This window comes from Nyctereutes procyonoides, unplaced genomic scaffold (genome assembly GCF_905146905.1).
Source record: "Nyctereutes procyonoides isolate TBG_1078 unplaced genomic scaffold, NYPRO_anot_genome, whole genome shotgun sequence".
Classification (NCBI taxonomy): Eukaryota; Metazoa; Chordata; class Mammalia; order Carnivora; family Canidae; genus Nyctereutes; species Nyctereutes procyonoides.
In genome coordinates, this window is record NW_026575042.1 from 11,315,854 (window position 1) to 11,334,929 (window position 19,076).

Consider the following 19,076-nt stretch of genomic DNA (forward strand, 5'->3'; position numbering starts at 1 on the left):
GGATTTACCCCAAAGATGCAGATGTAATGAAATGCCGGGACACCTGCACCCCGATGTTTCTAGCAGCCATGTCCACAATAGCCAAACTGTGGAAGGAGCCTCGGTGCCCATCGAAAGATGAATGGATAAAGAAGATGTGGTTTATGTATACAATGGAATATTACTCAGCCATTAGAAACGACAGATACCCACCATTTGCTTCAACGTGGATGGAACTGGAGGGTATTATGCTGAGTGAGGTAATTTTATCGGAGAAGGACAAACATTATATGTTCTCATTCATTTGGGGAATATAAATAATAGTGAAAGGGAATATAAGGGAAGGGAGAAGAAATGTGTGGGAAATATCAGAAAGGGAGACAAAACATAAAGACTCCTAACTCTGGGAAATGAACTAGGGGTGGTGGAAGGGGAGGAGGGCGGGGGGTGGGGGTGAATGGGTGATGGGCACTGGGGAGGGCACTTGATGGGATGAGCACTGGGTGTTATTCTGTATGTTGGTAAATTGAACACCAATAAAAAATAAATTTATTAAAAAAAATCATGACCTCAAAACATTTTTTACATTAGTATTTTAATATATTGCAATCATTATTCCTTTTAATGCTCAAAATGCCATCTTGGGCCAAGAGAATCTCGTTCAAGTTGGACCTTATGTTCTTTTGACATGACCTCAAGCAGTTTTTAATAATTTTCTTGCTTTCAGGAATGACATGTCCTGGGCTCTATTTTGCTTATCTCCTGCATGAATGTATAGCTGTGCCAAATACAGAGGCCATTTGCAAAAAAAGGCATGGTTCCTTTTAGTGGAAAACAGCATTTTAGGGATTAAAATTTGTGCTGGATTTTTAGTAGATATAAAACTATAAAATAAGTAATTTCTTTCAAAAGAGACTAAGTCAGTGACGTCTGGGTGACTCAGTGGTTGAGCGTCCACCTTTGGCTCAGGTTATGATCCCAGGCTCCCTGGGTCCCCTTAGGGAGCCCTTATCCCTCTCTCTCTGCCTATGTCTCCGCCTCTCTCTCCCTCTCTGTGTGTCTTTCATGAATAAAGTCTTAAAAAAAAAAGAGAGACTAAATTAAATAAACAAAACAAAAATTTTAAAAAACTAAATCATGAGTTCATCCTAATAATTTTGATTTAAATTAAGGATGATAGGATTTTACTTTTTATTTCATAATTGTATGTTTTCTTTTATGATGAAAATCTTGGTTCCTGTTACAACTGGCATAATTATTAGCTTTCTCTTCCTTTACATGTATGTATATGCAGTAGTTTCAAGCTAGCAATATAATTATTAACACCAACAAGAACAAAATACAGCTGAAAGTTTCATAATGGGGTTTTGTGTTCCCTAAAATATATCCCAATGGAAATACACTACCAAGTATTGTGATTTAAAAACACGTTTACATCTCTTCTCTGGGGAATTATACCGTAAAGTTATTTTTCCATTTTTACATACTACTTTCTTTTTATCATTTTTATTTTTATTCATGTACATTTACATGGTTTTTAAATCTAAGTCATAGGGATGCCTTGGTGGCTCAGTAGTTAAGCATCTACCTTTGGCCCAGGGCATGATCCTGGAGTCCTAGGACCAAGTCCCACATGGGGCTCCCTGTATGGAGCCTGCTTCTCTCTCTGCCCATGTCTCTGCCTCTCATGAATAAATAAATAAAATCTTTAAAATCAATCATCAATCAAAGTCATAAACCAATTATATTCAGAGAAGAGCTTTCATCCCTACCCTTTCTCCCTATTCTCTTCCTCTATAAATTGTCATTTTTTCTTAATTTTTCATTTATCTTTCCATTCTCTTTTTGAAAATATTAGTAAATACATGTATCTTTTCTGTTCTCACCCCCTTTCTTATAAGTACTGTTCTGCACCTTGCTTGTTTTCGGAATAATAATATATCTTGGGGACCACTCCATGGTTGTGCGTGTATCGAGTTCCTCCTGGTCCCTTTTCCATAGCTGCCAAGTCCTCCATTATGGGAATTGTTGTTGGCAGAATCCTAAAGATGTGCCTCTCCCAAGATTCCCACCCCTCTGGCATCAGACACTAATGTAGATACTAGGGTGGAGAGAATTTGAAGAAGTAATTAAAATCTCAATTCAATTAAGCTAAAAATACAGATTATCTCTATGCATCTAACCCAATCAGGTGAAACCAGTAAAAGCAGAGTTTTTTGTGACTGGTGGCAGAAGAGGGAGGTCAGAGACATTGAGGAGGATGGAAGGGATTCAAGGAATAAGTAGCCTTCCTGCTGGCGTCCAGGGGGGAAAGGAGACAGCTCTGCTGTGAACTGCTGATAGAGAGAAAGGTCGGTCTCTAGAAGCTCAGTGCGATCCCCGGCCAAAAGACATGAAGGAGACAGGGACTTCAGTCCTACTGCTGCAAGGAAATAAATTCCACCAACAATTAGTGAGCTTGGAAGAGGACCCTAAGCCTCGGATGAAGATTGCAGCAGCAGCCAACACCTTCCCTTCAAGCTTGTGAGATATGAGCAGAGAGTCTCACTACCCAGAGCCCTGACTCCTGACCCAGGGAAACTACTGGATTAATTATGTGCATTGTCTCAAACCATGGAGTTTGCAGTAATTTGTTACAGCAGAAATAGAAAACTAACACAAAGAAAGAAAGAAAGAAAGCAAGCAAGCAAGCAAGCTAACACAAGGTTGCCCACAGTTCTCTAGCCAATCTCCTGCTGCTGCATATTTGCATTGTTTATAATCTTCTGCCGTAACAAGCAATGCTTAGTGGATATGTCACTTCACTTCTTTGCTAATAACAGATCTTTGCACGTTCTATCCTAGAAGTGAGATGGCTGGGCAAAAGGTGAAAACATGTAATTTTTCTAAATATTGTCAAATTCCTCTTCAGAGTAGCTACTGTATATTCCCACCAGCAACGTATGACAAGGCCAGTTTCCCCATGTCCTCACCAAGAGAATATGTTTTCAGACCCTGCCCATGCACTGAGCCAGAAATGCTATCTCTGCTGGTTTCCCTTAGAATAAGTAGTGGAGTGCATTCCTCTTACAACAAGGAAGCTTTCACATCTACTCATAGGTTTAAAGGTCCTCCTCATTCCCCTCTCCATGAAGTGTCTGTTCATAATCTTATTCTGTTTCTGCCACATCCCTTTTATCTGTTGACGAGTTTTGGCTTCTACATCCCATGTTAGAGGCTTCCCTTAAATATCTGGTGATTCTTGAGGCCCATTTATATTTTTAAATGATGCACTGAAGGGAGGTGTGTGTACAGGAGCAGGCCCTAAGACTGATGGGCTCCACTCCAAGAATGTCCGGCAAGGTGTCACTAGCTGCAGAAGGGGACATCCAAATGGCAGCCTCTATGGTACTTTTATTGGGTTTTGGTCACCTTCCCAGAGATGAATCTCCAAATTCTGGCCAACAGTACATAGCCAGGCTGCTAACAGTCTGCAAGTGCAGTAGGATAGGGGGTGGAAGTCCTCACCCTTCAGAGTATGTAGACTTGCGTACAAACCTCAGATTTCTCACAAGGCACCTCATGTCCCTCTTATCTATATGTGGAAATACCCAAATTGGCAGCGTTTCCAGTTCACACGATCCAGAATGCATTTTCAAGTCTCCCGCTATGGCAGAAGAGGTGGAGTCTCCTGACTATTTGTGTTGGAGGAAGAAGGTGGGAATCAACTCTTCATGCAGGTTCCCTATCAATCCTGTCTTGAGTCTCCCCTCCTCCTCACCACCGCCATCAAAGGTAGCAGGCACCCCTAATTCCCAACCTTTCCAGAATTCTGTCACACAGTCATCAGGTCTCCTCACAGCTTTCCCCTTGCAGACAAAAAGGGATGTCAGCAATCTCCATTCTGCTAAATGAGCAAGCATTTACCCACCAGCTTTCCAGCTTCCAAACTACAAAGATGAGGTGACAGTGCTCATCAGCTTTAGCCATCTTTCCCTTTGCCTTTATAGTTTTGCGACTTTCTCACTCCTTTACTCACAAGCCTGTACAGGATCACAAGAGGGCATGTCCAAGCATAAGACAATTGCTAACATTTCTTCATTTAGAAATCCTCCATCAGTTCCTTTCCTCCCCCTGGCATTCGGGGCATGTGAGGGGTCCTAGAACCATACTCTATCTTTCCTATTGTTTTCACATGGACTGTCCAGGTCTCTGCCATAAGTTCTGTGTGGTAGGTGTGAACTTTCATACTGCCTTTCAAAGCACTAACACCATCCTCAGCAGAGGCCATGTTCTTTTTCTTCCTCTGCTGAATTTCAAAATACTTCCTCTCCATAGTTTTCATTACTTCTTAAAATTCTGTCCATCCCATCTGTTCTGCCCCAGTAAGAGCTGCCTGTTCTTCTTTCTCCTCCTCCATCCAGTACCGTGTTTCTTTCAATGGACTATGACAAATCTGCTTACTTATGACTTTACCTACTCAGTACTGGACCAGGACAGGTTGTGGCAAAGAAGCAGGTGGTGAGACAGAGCTGTTCTCTTCAAGTGCAAAGAAATGAGGTCATCTGCCTGCAGCTTCACTGACCAGGGGCAGACTGCCCCCCTTTCAGTCTTGCTCCTGACCTCCTGGGTACAGGCATGCTGGCCCCATCAACCACATCCAGAAAGCATCTGCATCTAGGATCCTGCAGAAGTCCCAAGGTCTGCTATTCACTGAGGTTTGGAGGATAGCAAGTCAAATCTGCCACACAGCATGGGGAGAGTGGAGCCTGTCCTTACTTCTCCAGCAAGGCTAAGCCTCATCTTCCAGGCTCCTACTCTACATGCATTTTACTCACTATTGCTCCAGAGAGATAGCACAGTAGAAGTTAGAGCCAGGGTATGCTTTCAGGCCACCATTTTCCCACCACTGCTAAAGTTTCTAAATATTCGTTCAGACACACAGATATCACAGCAATTTCCTAGGAGGACCAAAGATTTTATATCCAGGCTTTGATGGTCTGAATTTAGTTCTTTCCCGTTAAAGGGTTTCTCCAGTTGGAGTTAAGAGGGGTATATGAGACAGGATGATCAGAGTGGCTCTCAGAAGAAGAGACCCTTAAACTGACCAGAAACCTGAATGACCTGAGGAAGCCAGCCATGAAAACACCTGGGAGGATGAGCATTACAGGCACAAGGAACAGTACTTGGGAAAGGCTCTGAAGTGAGTCTAGTAGGCTTACTGTGTTCAAAAAGCAATAAGATAAACTATGTGGATGGAATGGAGTGAAAGTCAAGAGTCACAGAAGACAGGCTAAAAGTGGGCTTCTGCTAGGTGAAGTAAGGAAGAGGAGGCCATGGTAAAGAGGAAGGCTATCATTTCAACATGACAGGATGTTTTAGAAGAGTCTGAGTGGGGAAGAAACAAAAGCTGATCGACACTGTATAAGAGATTCTCTAGTTGCTACATGGAGACCAAACTATGAGCCCAAGAAATGATGTAAAAACATCTGTTGAGAAAACTGTATTATTTGTCCTGGTGAAAATAATGGTAGATACACAGAGTAGAGGCAGCAAAGCGAATGGAGAGAAGCCTTTACAAACAGACAAGAACAACTTCTGCTTCCATTTCTAATAGACTAATGGACAGGATACATATGCTCCCATTTGAAACAACTGTACAATATATCAAGACAGTATGGCACTGGCATAAAAACAGACACACAGATCAATGGAACAGCATAGAGAATCCAGAAATGGACCCTCAAAACTCTATGGTCAATTAATCTTCAACAAAGAATATCCAATAGAAAAAGACAGTCTCTTAAACAAATGGTGTTGGGAAAATTGAACAGCCACATGTAAAAGAGCAGAACTGGACCGCTTTCTTACACCATATGCAAAAATAAATTCAAACTGAACAAAAGACCTAAATGGGAGACAGGAACCCTCAAAATCCTAAAGGAGAACACAGGCAACAACCTCTTTGAACTCAGCCACAGCAACTTCTTGCTAGACACATCTCCCAAGGCAAGGGAAACAAAAGTAAAAATGAATTCTTGAGACTTCATCAGGGTAAAAAGCTTTTGCACACCAAAGGACACAGTGTAATATTGAAGTTTTTAAATTTCAATTTTAAAACTAAAAAACAACCTATGGAATGGGAAAAGATATCTGCAAATGTCTTATCAGATAAAGGTCTAGTATCCAAAATCTATAAAGAACTTACCAAATTCAACACCCAAAAAGCAAACAATCCAATTAAGAAATGGGCAGAGGGCATGAACAGACATTTCTCCAAAGAAGACCTACACATGGCCAACAGACACATGAAAAAATGCTCAACATCACTCAGCATCAGGGAAATACAAATAAAAATGACATAGAGATACACCTCACACCTGTCAAATGACTAAAATGAACAACTCAGAAAACAAGAGATGTTGACAAGGATGTGGAGAAAGGGAACACTCTTATGCTGTTGGTGGAAATGCAAGCTGGTACAGCCAGTCTGGAAAATAATGTGGAGGTTCCTCAGAAAGTTAAAAATAGAGGTACCCTATGACCCAGCAATTTCACTACTGGGCATTTACCCCAAAGTTATAGATGTAGTGATTCAAAGGGACACATGTACCCCAATGTTCATAGCAGCAATATCCACAAGAGCCAAACTATGGCAAGAGCCCAGATGTCCATCAACAGATGAATGGATAAAGAAAACGTGGTGTGTATATACAATGGAATATTACTCAACCATGAAAAAAGAATGAAATCTTGCCATTTGCAACAATGTGGGTGGAACTAGAGGGCATTATGCTAAGTGAAATAAGTCAGAGACAAATACCATATGATTTCACTTATATGTAGAATTTAAGAAACAAAATACATGAACATAGGGGAAGGGAAGGAAAATGAAGTAAGAAGAAAACAGAGATGGAGACAAACCATCAGAGACTCTTAAATCTGGGAAACAAACTGAAGGTTGCTAGAGGGGAGGGAGGGGTGCGGGGATGAATTAGCTGATGGGCACTACGGAGGGCACTTGAAGTAATGAGCACTGGGTGTTGTATGCAACTGATAAAAAACTAAATTTTACCCCTGAAACTAATAACACACTATATGTTAACTAAATAGAATTTAAATAAAAAGCTAAAAAAACACAACTACAAAATACATGAAACATCAGTTTTCAAGACACTGGATATAAAACAAAGCTCGACAATGATCCCTAAAATGTGAAAAGAAAGAAGGCTCTGTAGGAGCTTCTATATACCCTTCACTTAGTTCTGATTAGCCTGTGACATAAGGACATGCTAAAAGGCAAAAATCAAGGAAGAATCTAATAGAATCCCACAAATGCCTTCCAAGTAATGAATATGTTCAACTAAGATCACACGCTCATGAATATTGGTATATGACAGTACCTATCTATAAGAAAAGACATTTTCAAAGATCAGATACACAAAATTAAGCTAGGAATCAGCACTGACATAGACATTTACAACTGATTTGATGAGGATGACACAAACTTTGACCCCTATTTAAGCAAAATGTTATTCTTTCCCTCAGGAAAAAAAAAAAATCTGTTCTTCTCATTTTCAGACCTGTATTACAAAAAAAAAAAAAAAGTCCTCATTTATTAGTATATTTTTACTATGGTCATTTTAAAAAATCTGTGTATGTTTGTTTTCTCTCTTTATAGAAGCACATTCATCAATAAAAAAATTTGTGGAAATTTGTTTTTTTCTCTGGTTATACAAGTATAAACAGCCACATTTTGCCTCTTAACCCATAAATCTTAAAATATTCACTCTCTATTTACAGAAAAAAGTTTTCCAATCTGTAATCTAGATAATCTCAGCAATTCTAGGGTCTCCTCAGTATTCTTCAATAATTAAAAAAAAAAAAAAAACTAGATCAAGAGACAGTCAACCATATACTCAAGGCTCCTCTGAGTTGTAATTTCACATGGACCAGACAGTCCAGATGTTAATCAAAAGCACCAGAGCATGAAGAGAATCTGTGGTGTGTCAGACAGCTTCTCCTTTTAGAGAAGGTAGGTGGAACCCACGGAGAGTGAAACCTTCCCAACCTACAACCAGTCCAGAAACTTCTCCCTGCTTCTTCCTCTACACTTCACTAGACTGTTCTGCTGGGCTTCTAGCTGCTCATTCCAGAATCTTACAAAAGTGAAAACTATGGCCAAACCACCAGTCAAGAATGCCTCCCAAATGCCTCCCAAAGAATGCAAACCAGAACTTTAATACCCTGCCTTGGACTGTCATCAGATCTAGGGACCTCAAAAAAAAAAAAAAAAGAAAAAAAAAAAGATCTAGGGACCTCTGGCTATTTCCCACTACCCTGCTTCAGCTCCAGAAGTCTTCTCCAGGTCCTCAGTACTTCTCAGCTGAGGTTTTACGTGGAAAATTAAACCCTTAGAAAAGTCTAGGGAAAAAAATTTCAATGTTAGGTACACAGAAGCCAAGAAATACTACTAATAAAACAGGTTCCAAACTGATGTTATTGATGAAATCATATCAGAGAAAATCATACCTTGCTTGGCAGCTGAGCAGCAACATCTCATGGTTATGAATCAAAATATATAAAAGAACCAGGAAGGCTTTTGCTCTAATGGAAGTTGAGGGGCTGTCAAGTAAACGGATAATTGTAGAGACAAAATCCTGTAAGATATGAAAATATATTTTGAGAAAACATGAAATGAATAGAGCAGTCAACTATCAGGATTAGTCGTGTATAATAACTACACAGGTAGCAAAAATAATAATAATAATACCAGCTACTGTCTTTGCATTCTTAATTCGTGCCAGACTCTATACTAAAATTTAATATGTATTATCTCACTTAAACCTGAAAACTAGCTGTAACAAGTTGACAATATTATCTCACTTTTTTAAAAGATTTTATTCATCCATTTGAGAGAAAGAGCACGTGAACAGGGGCAGGGGTGGGTATAGAGGGAGAAGGAGAAGCAGACTTCTTGCTGAGCAGGGAACCTGATGAAGAGCTTGATCCCAGAACCCCAGGATTACAACCTGAGCCGAAGGCAGATGTTTAATCAGCTGAGCCACACAGGAGCCCCAATATTATTACTATTTTGAAAAGTTAACCAATTCAAAAAGTTGGACTGAAATCAAGGTCAGTGGAACAACAAAGCCTGCTTCTTAACCACTCAACCACCTAACACTTAACCACTCAACAACCTAACCCACTAACAACCTATTGTCACACTTAAAATGTGACAATAAATAACTAGAACTGGGAAGTAACAACTGCATGTATACATGAACCTCTGCACAAACCTGTGTATTATACAGAAAGCACGTCTCTAGTTTACACATCTAGGGTCTACTGATATAAGAATACTCAAAATGACTTAAAAGAAAAACCTATATTTCTATAACGTTCTTTAACTAGAGGCATAATACAACACAGAGGAATGCATAATAAGATTAGCATTATGTTCCCTTCTAACAGACTGGACATTGTTTCAGGTGCCTATTGATATGCAAAAAGGAAATGCAACACATACACATACACAGAGTCAATGAATGTAAGCAGGCAGGAATAGACAACTGTATTGTTAGCAAGACAGCTACAGAGAGCAAGAGTAGAAGTTCTCAACAGTCCTTAAGAGAAGCAAGCACCGAAGAGTGACACAGTTATGTTCAAGGCAAATGTAAGCAGTTCAAATTTTTGGCCATGTCACAGTCCTTTTACACTGGGTGCTATGTTGCCAAACAGGAAGAATTTACATCGTCAGGCACATGCTTTTTATTAAGGATGGAGATATATCTATATACCTACATTTATGCAGGAGTCTCACCTAGTTCCTGGAACTAAATAATCAAGCTAATTCATCACCTGGATTTTAAGAAATGAATCAACACTACAGGATCTTTGAGTAATAGATCTGTTTCCACCTTTCCAGTAAGTAGACAGTAGAAACCCATTTCTCCACAATCAATTCCCATTCTAATTTATACCCTGGACCCAAGGACCATGATGATTACAAATCTGTTTCCCACACTAACACCACCCACCACACATACAAAGATGTAATTACAAAACCACTCAAAGATCCGCTAGCCTTAGACTGAGAAACTTTTCTGATTACAGAAAACTAAAAAGTCATGATAACTGACTGCAATTCAAGATCTGGCAACTTTGTGTCACATAAAAGAACATTACCAGGACAATTGCAAAACCTGAATAAGGTCTGTAGAGGAATTACTAATGTTAAATAAATGTTAGCTTTTTAAACCCATGGCTTCTTTTTTCAGGAATATTCAGTGAAGTAATTATAAGTAAAGGAGCATATAAAAAAAAAAGTAAAGGGGCATCAGGATCAGGTCTGCAAACTCTTCTCAAATTGGACACACACACACCATAAAAGAAAGACACTATAAATCAACCATGGTAAAATGCAACATTTGCTAAATGTGAGTGAAGGGGTATATTGCAAGCCTTCCAACTGCATGTCCAACACTCAACTCAGAACCTACCCTATATATGATACTCACCCTCTGAGGATCATCAGTTTAAGACCAAACTTAAAAAACCTGAGCACCTTCCTCGACTCCTCCCTCCTCCCATGTCCAATTGATCCCCAATTACTGTGAAAGTAATATCCCACTAATGTTGCCTTATATTTAAATGCACCATTATATTTTTCCCAGAATTACTATAACATGTTTTAGCTCACTTTGCTTTCTTCTATCTATCCCACAAGTAAAAGCCACAGTGATCTTCTCCAACAGCAAAGAAGATTATGTTATTCACCTATCAAATATTCTCAGTAGTTGCTGCAACCCCTGAAATGAACCCTTATCATGACTTACAAGACCCTTCATGATCTGGCTATTTATTATCTTTCCAAAATCATTTATCATACCACCACTCCTCTATATAGCCCCCAACACTCACCCTGAAGAAATAAACCAAGAAAATAGAAAATACTGAACGCAGGAAAGAGATAAAGGGAATCATGTTCCAGATGATAGCTATAACCAAGTACAGAGAGAGCCTAAGCATAATGGAGTTGGTCAGAAGACTCCAGCAGAGAACTCTTTTATGAGAAAAAAATGAAGAGAATACCTGATGCATTGGAATACAATCTAAAAACAGACGGTAATGTAATTAAAGTCTGCTGAATTTTGAGCTAACCAAAACTGAGTCCAACAATACATAAAAAGTACTTTAAAAAGATCACCACCAAGTAGAGTTTATTGCAGAAATTCAAGACTGGTTCAATATTGACCAATGTAATTCAGCATATTAAATTAAAAAAACCACATGATCATATTAATAGATAATGAAAAAGCACTTGACAAAATCCAACATCCATTCATGATTAAAACCCACCAAAGGATAGAAGGGAAATTCCCCAATCTATAAAAGACTATCTAGAGAAAAATTGCAGCTAACATCATACTATAGGGAAACATTTGATGCTTCCCCAGTAAGACTGGGAATTAAACAAGCATGTCCATTCCCAGGACTCATAATTCAGTATTTGACCGAAAGTCATTGCCATGGTTGAGGAAGAAAAATAAGAAAAAAATCATTCATACTGTAACAGAAAAAATATTCTCAGAGGTATGATTATCTATGTAGAAAATCCTAAGGAAGCTACAAAAAGGCTTCTACATCTTACAAATAAGTTTAGCAAGATCTGGTGTATTTCTATACACCTGCAAGGAACAATTTTAGAAAACAAATATTTTTTTAAGTATCACTTTTCAATAACTCTAACAATAACAACAAAAGAAATACAGGTATAAACCTAATAAAATTTGTGGATAATCAGTAAACTGAAAACTATACAACAATTATAAAAGAAAAAACATTAAAGACATAAATAAATGGAGGCATTTCATGTTCATCTATTAAAAAACTCAAGATAGTTAATATGCCAATTTTCCCCTAAACTGACCTACAGATTTAATGCAATTCCAATCAAAAAAATCTCAGCAGGATTTTTTTGTAGATATAAACAAGCTGATCAAATTTATATGGAAAGACAAAGGAACTCATGAGCAAAACAGTTTGAGGGGGAGGGATGATAGAATCACGCAATTATTTTAACACATTAAAAAAACCTACAGTGATCAAAACAATGTGGTATTGACAAAATGACAGATACAAAGACCAAGGAAAGAAAATTCAGAAAAAGTCAATTAGTTTAGGACAAAGCTGTAAAGGCGGGGGGGGGGGGGGGAACCTGGTTGGGCATCTGCCTTTGGCTCATGTCATGATACCAGGGTCCTGGGATCAAATCCCACATCAGGCTCCCTGCAGGGAGTCTGCTTCTCCCTCTGCCTATATCTCTGCCTTTCTCTGTGTGTCTCTTATGAATAAGTAAATAAAATATTTTAAAACAAAATAGTTGCAAAGGGAACTTAGGATAAACTATAGTATTTTCAATAAGTAGTGCTGTAATGACTGGATGTCCACAAATAAAAAAAATTTTTTTTACTTCATTCCATACTATGCACCATATACAAAAATTACAATCATACAAAATGAATCATACAACTGAATAGAAAATGTGAAACTATAAAGTTCTTAAAAGAAAACAGAACAGAAAATCTTCATGACCTTAGGTTAGAAAAAGTTCTTAGATACAACACCAAAGCACAATTAATAAAAGAAAAAACTGGTGAACTGAACTTCATGAATATTAAAATTATCCTCTACAGAAGACAATGTAAGAAAAGACAAGCCAGATAGTAGCATAGAATATTTGTAACCGGAATACACAAAGAATTCTTAAAACTCAATATTAAGAAAAAATATTTTAATAGACAAAATATTTAAACCAATATTTCACCAAAGAACACAGAGATTTACAAAAACACGAGAGGATGCTCAATGTCACAATCATTACAATAATCCAAATTAAAATCATAAGGAGACACTGCGCAATTATTAGAATGACAAACTGAAAAATGACTAGCGTGTGGCACTAGAATTCTATATACATTGCTGGTAGAAAATGGTACAGTTACTCTTGAAAATAGCTTGGCAGTTTAATAAAAAAATTGTTAAACACACACCTAATCATATATAATGCAGATATTGCACTTTAAAAAATTTTTATTTATTTATTCATGAGAAACAGAGAGAGAGAGAGGCAGAGACACAGGCAAAGGGAGAAGCAGGATCCATGCAGGGAGCCCGATGTAGGACTTGATCCCAGTTCTCCAGGATCACACCCTGAGCCAGAAGGCAGACACTTAACTGCTGAGTCAACCAGGCATCCCTATTGCACTTCTAAGTATTTATTCTAGCGAAACAAAAATATATGTTCACAGAAAAACTTACACATGAAAGTTGACAGCAACATTTTTCATAACAGTCAAGAAATGGAAATGACCCATATGTCCTTGAATGGGTACATGGGTATATACACCATGGTATATCTACATAATGGAATAGTACTCAGTATTAAAAAGGAAAAACGAGACAAAATCAGAGAGGAAGACAAACCATAAAAGACTCTTAATCATAGGAAATAAACTGAGAATTGCTGAAGGGAACGGGGTTGAAAGATGGGGTAACTGGATGATGGGCATTGAGGAGGACACATGATGTAATGAGCACTAGGTGTTATATAAGACTGATGAATCACTGACCCCTACCTCTGAAGCTAATAATACATTATATTTTAATTGAATTTAAATTTTAAAAAAAGATCATTAAGGGACGCCTGGGTGGCTCAGTGGTTGAGCATCTGCCTTCAGCTCAGGTCATGATCCTGGGGTCCTGGGATTGAGTCCCCAGTCAGGCTCCCCACAGGGAGCCTGCTTCTCCCTCTGCCTAGGTCTCTGCCTCTCTCCGTGTGTCTCTCATGAATAAATAAAATATTTAAGAAATAAAATTAAAAATAAAATTTCAAAAGATAATGAAAATGCCCATCACATCAAAAGCTTAAACAAACGACCTGATAATCACAACATGGATGAATTTCAACAGCATTAAGTAAAAAAAGACCTCTCAAAAATTACATACGATATAGTTCTATGTACATAACATTTTAGAAAAGGTAAAGCTTTGGGGCAGAGAAGACATCAGTAATTGCCAGGGAATGGGGTGGGAGGTGGTTTGTATAAAAATGGAGCATCACAAAGTCATTTTTTCAGATGCTACACCTGTTCTATATCCTTCTTGTGGTGGTAGTGAAAGGGTCTATGCATGTGTTAATTCACAAAACTACTCCAAAATGTAAATTGCATTGTATATAAATGTTAGAAATGATAAAAAGTGAGAGACGGAGAGACACAGACAGAGAGAGACAGAGAGAGATATCAGGCAAATAAAAATAGAGAGCAGAAAATGTGTTTGTGTTCCTATTACACAAAGAATTGGATAATGACTCTTCCCCACACACAAGGCAGAATTTAGGCCAAAAAGAATAAGAGGAGGAATACTTTTTAATGCTAAAGGCCACCATTCGAAACAAACACTTGACAGTAATGAATAATGAATGCTATGCCTTTAATAACATAACCACTCTTATAAAGTGGTAACTATAGAAGATGCAAGAAGCAACAGAGTTTATCACACGACTCTCTGCCCAAGACTGTCAAGAGAGCAAAAATAAGTGAGAATATAAAAGACTTAATGACATAAACAACAGATTAGATGTTATGGGTATATATCCAACTTTACACTTAGCTAACAGAAAATGTACCTTTTCCTTAAACATAAAATGTTTCTTTAAACTGACCATATAAAAAATCAGATTATTTTAAACCATAAAATACACTGTTTCTAGATTTCACCTCTCCCCCACCAACCTCCCCTCTGACAACCACTAGTTTGTTTTCTATATTTAAGAATATTTGTATCTCTGGCCAACAAGCACATGAGAAAATGCTCTGCATCACTTGCCATCAGGGAAATACAAATCAAAACCACAATGAGATACCACCTCACACCAGTGAGAATGGGGAAAATTAACAAGGTAGGAAACCACAGATGTTGGAGAGGATGTGGAGAAAAGGGAACCCTCTTACACTGTTGGTGGGAATGTGAACTGGTGCAGCCACTCTGGAAAACTGTGTGGAGGTTCCTCAAAGAGTTAAAAATAGACCTGCCCTACGACCCAGCAATTGCACTGTTGGGGATTTACCCCAAAGATACAGATGCAATGAAACGCCGGGACACCTGCACCCCAATGTTTATAGCAGCAATGTGCACAATAGCCAAACTGAAGGAGCCTCAGTGTCCATCGAAAGATGAATGGATAAAGAAGATGTGGTCTATGTATACAATGGAATATTCCTCAGCCATTAGAAACGACAAATACTCACCATTTGCTTCAACGTGGATGGAACTGGAGGGTATTATGCTGAGTGAGGTAATTTTATCGGAGAAGGACAAACATTATATGTTCTCATTCATTTGGGGAATACAAATAATAGTGAAAGGGAATAAAGGGGAAAGGAGAAAAAATGAGTGGGAAATATCAGAAAGGGAGACAGAACATGGAAGACTAACTGGGAAACGAACTAGAGGTGGTGGAAGGGGAGGAGGGCAGGGGGTGGGGGTGACTGGGTGGCAGGCACTGAGGGGGGCTCTTGACGAGCACTGGGTGTTATTCTGTATGTTGGCAAATTGAACACCAAAAAAAATAAATTTATTATTAAGAAAAAAGAATATTTGTGCCTGTTTCTTCGTTTCTTTTCTTAAATTCCACATATGAGTGAAATCAGATGGTATTTGTCTTTCTCTGACTTATTTCACTCTAAAATCCATCCATGTTGTTACAAATGGCAAGATCTCATTCCTTTTTTATGGCTGAGTAATATTTCTCTGTGTGTGGCATCATCTTTATCTATTCATCTATCAATGGATACTTAGGGTGCTCCCATATCTTAGCTGTAGTAAATAATGCTTCAATAAACAAAGATGCATTATCGTTTGAATTAGTATTTTCATTTTCTTTGGGTAAATATCCAGGTGTGAAATTATGAGATGTTAATTTTATATTTAACTTTTTGAGGAACCTCTTTACTGTTCTCCAAAGTGGCTGCTCCAGTTTGCATTCCCACCAACAGTGCACAAGGATTCATTTTTCTTCACATCCCCACCAATATTTGCTATCTAGTCTTTTTTATTCTAGTCATTATGACAGGCATATGGTGATATCTCATTGTGGTTTTGATTTCCATTTCCCTGATGATGAGTAATGAGCCATCTTTTCATGGGACTGTTAGCCATCTGTAGGTATTCCTTGAAAAAATGTCTTTTTTAGGTCCTCTGCCAATTTTATTTTTATTTTTTTTTAATTTTTTTTAATTTATTTATCTATGATAGTCACAGAGAGAGAGAGGCAGAGAGAGAAGCAGGCTCCATGCACCGGGAGCCCAATATGGGATTCGATCCCGGGTCTCCAGGATCGCGCCCTGGGCCAAAGGCAGGCGCCAAACCGCTGTGCCACCCAGGGATCCCTCCTCTGCCATTTTTAATTAGATTTGGAGGTTTGGCTGTTGAGTTACATAAGTTCTTTATATATTTTTGATATTATCCCCTTAATGACTACATCATTTGCAAATATCTTCCCTTATTCAGTAAGTTGCCTTTTTGTTTTGTTGATGCTATCTTTTGCTGTGAAAAAGCTTTTTATTTTGGTGTAGTCCCAATAATTTACTTTGCTTTTGTTTCCCTTGTTTGAAGAGACAGATCTTAAAAACATGTTTCTATGGCCAATATCATAAAAATTACTGTTTTCTTTTAGGACTCTTATGGTTTCAGATCTCACAGATTCTTAATCCATTTTGAGTTTATTTTTGTGTATGGTGTAAGAAAGTGCTCCAGTTTTCCCAGCACCATTTGTTAGAGACTGTCTTTGCCCATTGTATATTCTTGCCTCTGCTATCATAGATTGACCATGAAAGCACAAGTTTATTTCTGGACTCTTCATTCTGTTCCATTGATCTGTGTGCTTATTTTTGTGTCAGTACCACACTGGTTGGATTACCACAGCTTTGTAGTATATCCTAAAATCTGGGATTGCGATACCACCAGCTTTGTTGTTCTTTTTCAAGATTGCCTTGGGCTTTTGGGGGGTTTTCTGTAATTCCATACAAATTTTAGGATTATTTGTTCTAGTTCTGTGAAAACTGTGTTGGTATTTTTATATGGATTGCAATAAATCTGTGCATTACTTTGGGTAATATGGGCATTTTTATTATTTTTTTAATAAATTTATTTTTTATTGGTGTTCAATTTACCAACATACAGAATAACACCCAGTGCTCATCCCGTCAAGTGCCCCCTCCAGTGCCCGTCACCCATTCACCCCCACCTCCCACCCTCCTGCCCTTCCACCACCCCTAGTTCGTTTCCCAGAGTTAGGAGTCTTTATGTTCTGTCTCCCTTTCTGATATTTCCCACACATTTCTTCTTCCTTCCCTTATATTCCCTTTCACTATTATTTATATTCCCCAAATGAATGAGACCATATAATGTTTGTCCTTCTCCGATTGACTTACTTCACTCAGCATAATACCCTCCAGTTCCATCCACGTCGAAGCAAATGGTGGGTATTTGTCATTTCTAATGGCTGAGTAATATTCCATTGTATACATAAACCACATCTTCTTTATCCATTCATCTTTCGATGGACACTGAGGCTCCTTCATTTTTAAAATATTAATTCTTCTAATTCATGAGCATGAAAGAGCTTTCTTTCATTTCTTTGTGTTTTAAGTGAAAGTCTTTTACTCTTTAGGTAAGTTTATTCTAGGTATTTTATTATTTTGGGTGCACCTGAAAATGGGATTTTTCTTAATTTCTCTACTTTATTATTAGCATATTTTGTATCCAGTGACCTTACTGAGTTCATTTACTAGTTCTAGTAGTTTCTTAGTAGAACCCTAAGGTTTTCTATATTTAGTACCATGTCATCTACAATAGTGAAAGTTTTACTTCTTACTTACTGACTTGTATGTCTTTTACTTCTTTTGCTTGTCTGATTGCTATGGCTAGGATTTCCAGTACTATGCTGAATATAAGTGGTGAAAGTGACATCCTGTCTTGTTCCTGATCTTAGAGGAAAAGTTCTTGGCTTCTCACCATTGAGTATGATGTTAGCCATGGGTTTTTCATATATACCTCGGGGCTTTTATATATATTGAGCTGTTTCTTCTAAACCTATTCTGTTGAAGGTTTTTAATCATGAATGAATGTCATGCTCTGTCAAGGGCTTTTTCTGTGTCTATTAAGATAAGCATATGGTTTTATCCTTTTTCTTGTTAATGTGATGTATCATGTTGATTGATTTGTGAATAATAAACCATCCTGCATCCCTGGAATAAATCCCATTTGTTTGTGGGGAACGATTTTTTTATTGTATCGTTAGATTCAGTTGCTAATATTTTGTTGAGATTTTTACATCTAAGTTCATCAGGTATATTGGTCTGTAGTTCTTCTTTTGTAATGTTTTTATCTGTTTTGTTTTAAGGGTAATGTTGAAACTCATAGAATGAATTTGGAAATTTCTTTTCTCTATTTTTTGGAATAGCTCAAGAAGAAAAAGTAATTTTTATTAGCATGATGTGATAAAACTAGACATTAATAAAAGCACCAATAATCCAAAAGATCCTTGCACCTGGAAATTTTTAAAACACTATTTTAAAAAGCCTTGAGGTAATAGAAAAATATAAGCCAAAATTGAAAAACTTAAAAATATGCTAAAAACACTATGTATCAGAACTTATGGGATGGATAGATTTAGAATAGTTGTCAGAAGAAAATAACAATCAGTACATACATTTGTAAATGAAAATGAAAGAACAAAAAATATGTGAACAAAAAAAAACAATAAAAATGAAGAAAATCAAAGAGAATAAAGATGCAAGCAGAGGGGTAGTGAGTTAGAAAATTGGGAAAAATGGTAAAATATAAATGAGTCAAAATGCTGGCTTTCTGAAAAACAAAATAAAAAAGGGATACAGCAAAGATACACAAAAAAAAAGAAGTAAAAAAATTCCCATTGCCTGGCTTTGATGTGATGGTTCAAAAGTTGTGTTATGTGCACATATTGAATAGCAGTTCATATTTTACTGATGTATAATGTTCTATGTGAACACAGAATAATATACAAATCCATT

At 37.6% G+C, this 19,076-nt stretch overlaps 1 protein-coding gene across 1 annotated transcript in view; it reads right to left on the reverse strand.

Annotated features, from left to right (window-relative positions):
* ULK4 (unc-51 like kinase 4) overlaps positions 1-19,076 on the reverse strand; it is a 590,170-nt gene that overhangs the window by 404,768 nt on the left and 166,326 nt on the right. Inside the window, exon 22 of the mRNA XM_055321719.1 lies at positions 8,491-8,618. Within this exon, the coding sequence (XP_055177694.1) occupies positions 8,491-8,618 (128 nt within the window). The remainder of the gene's footprint in view (positions 1-8,490; positions 8,619-19,076) is intronic.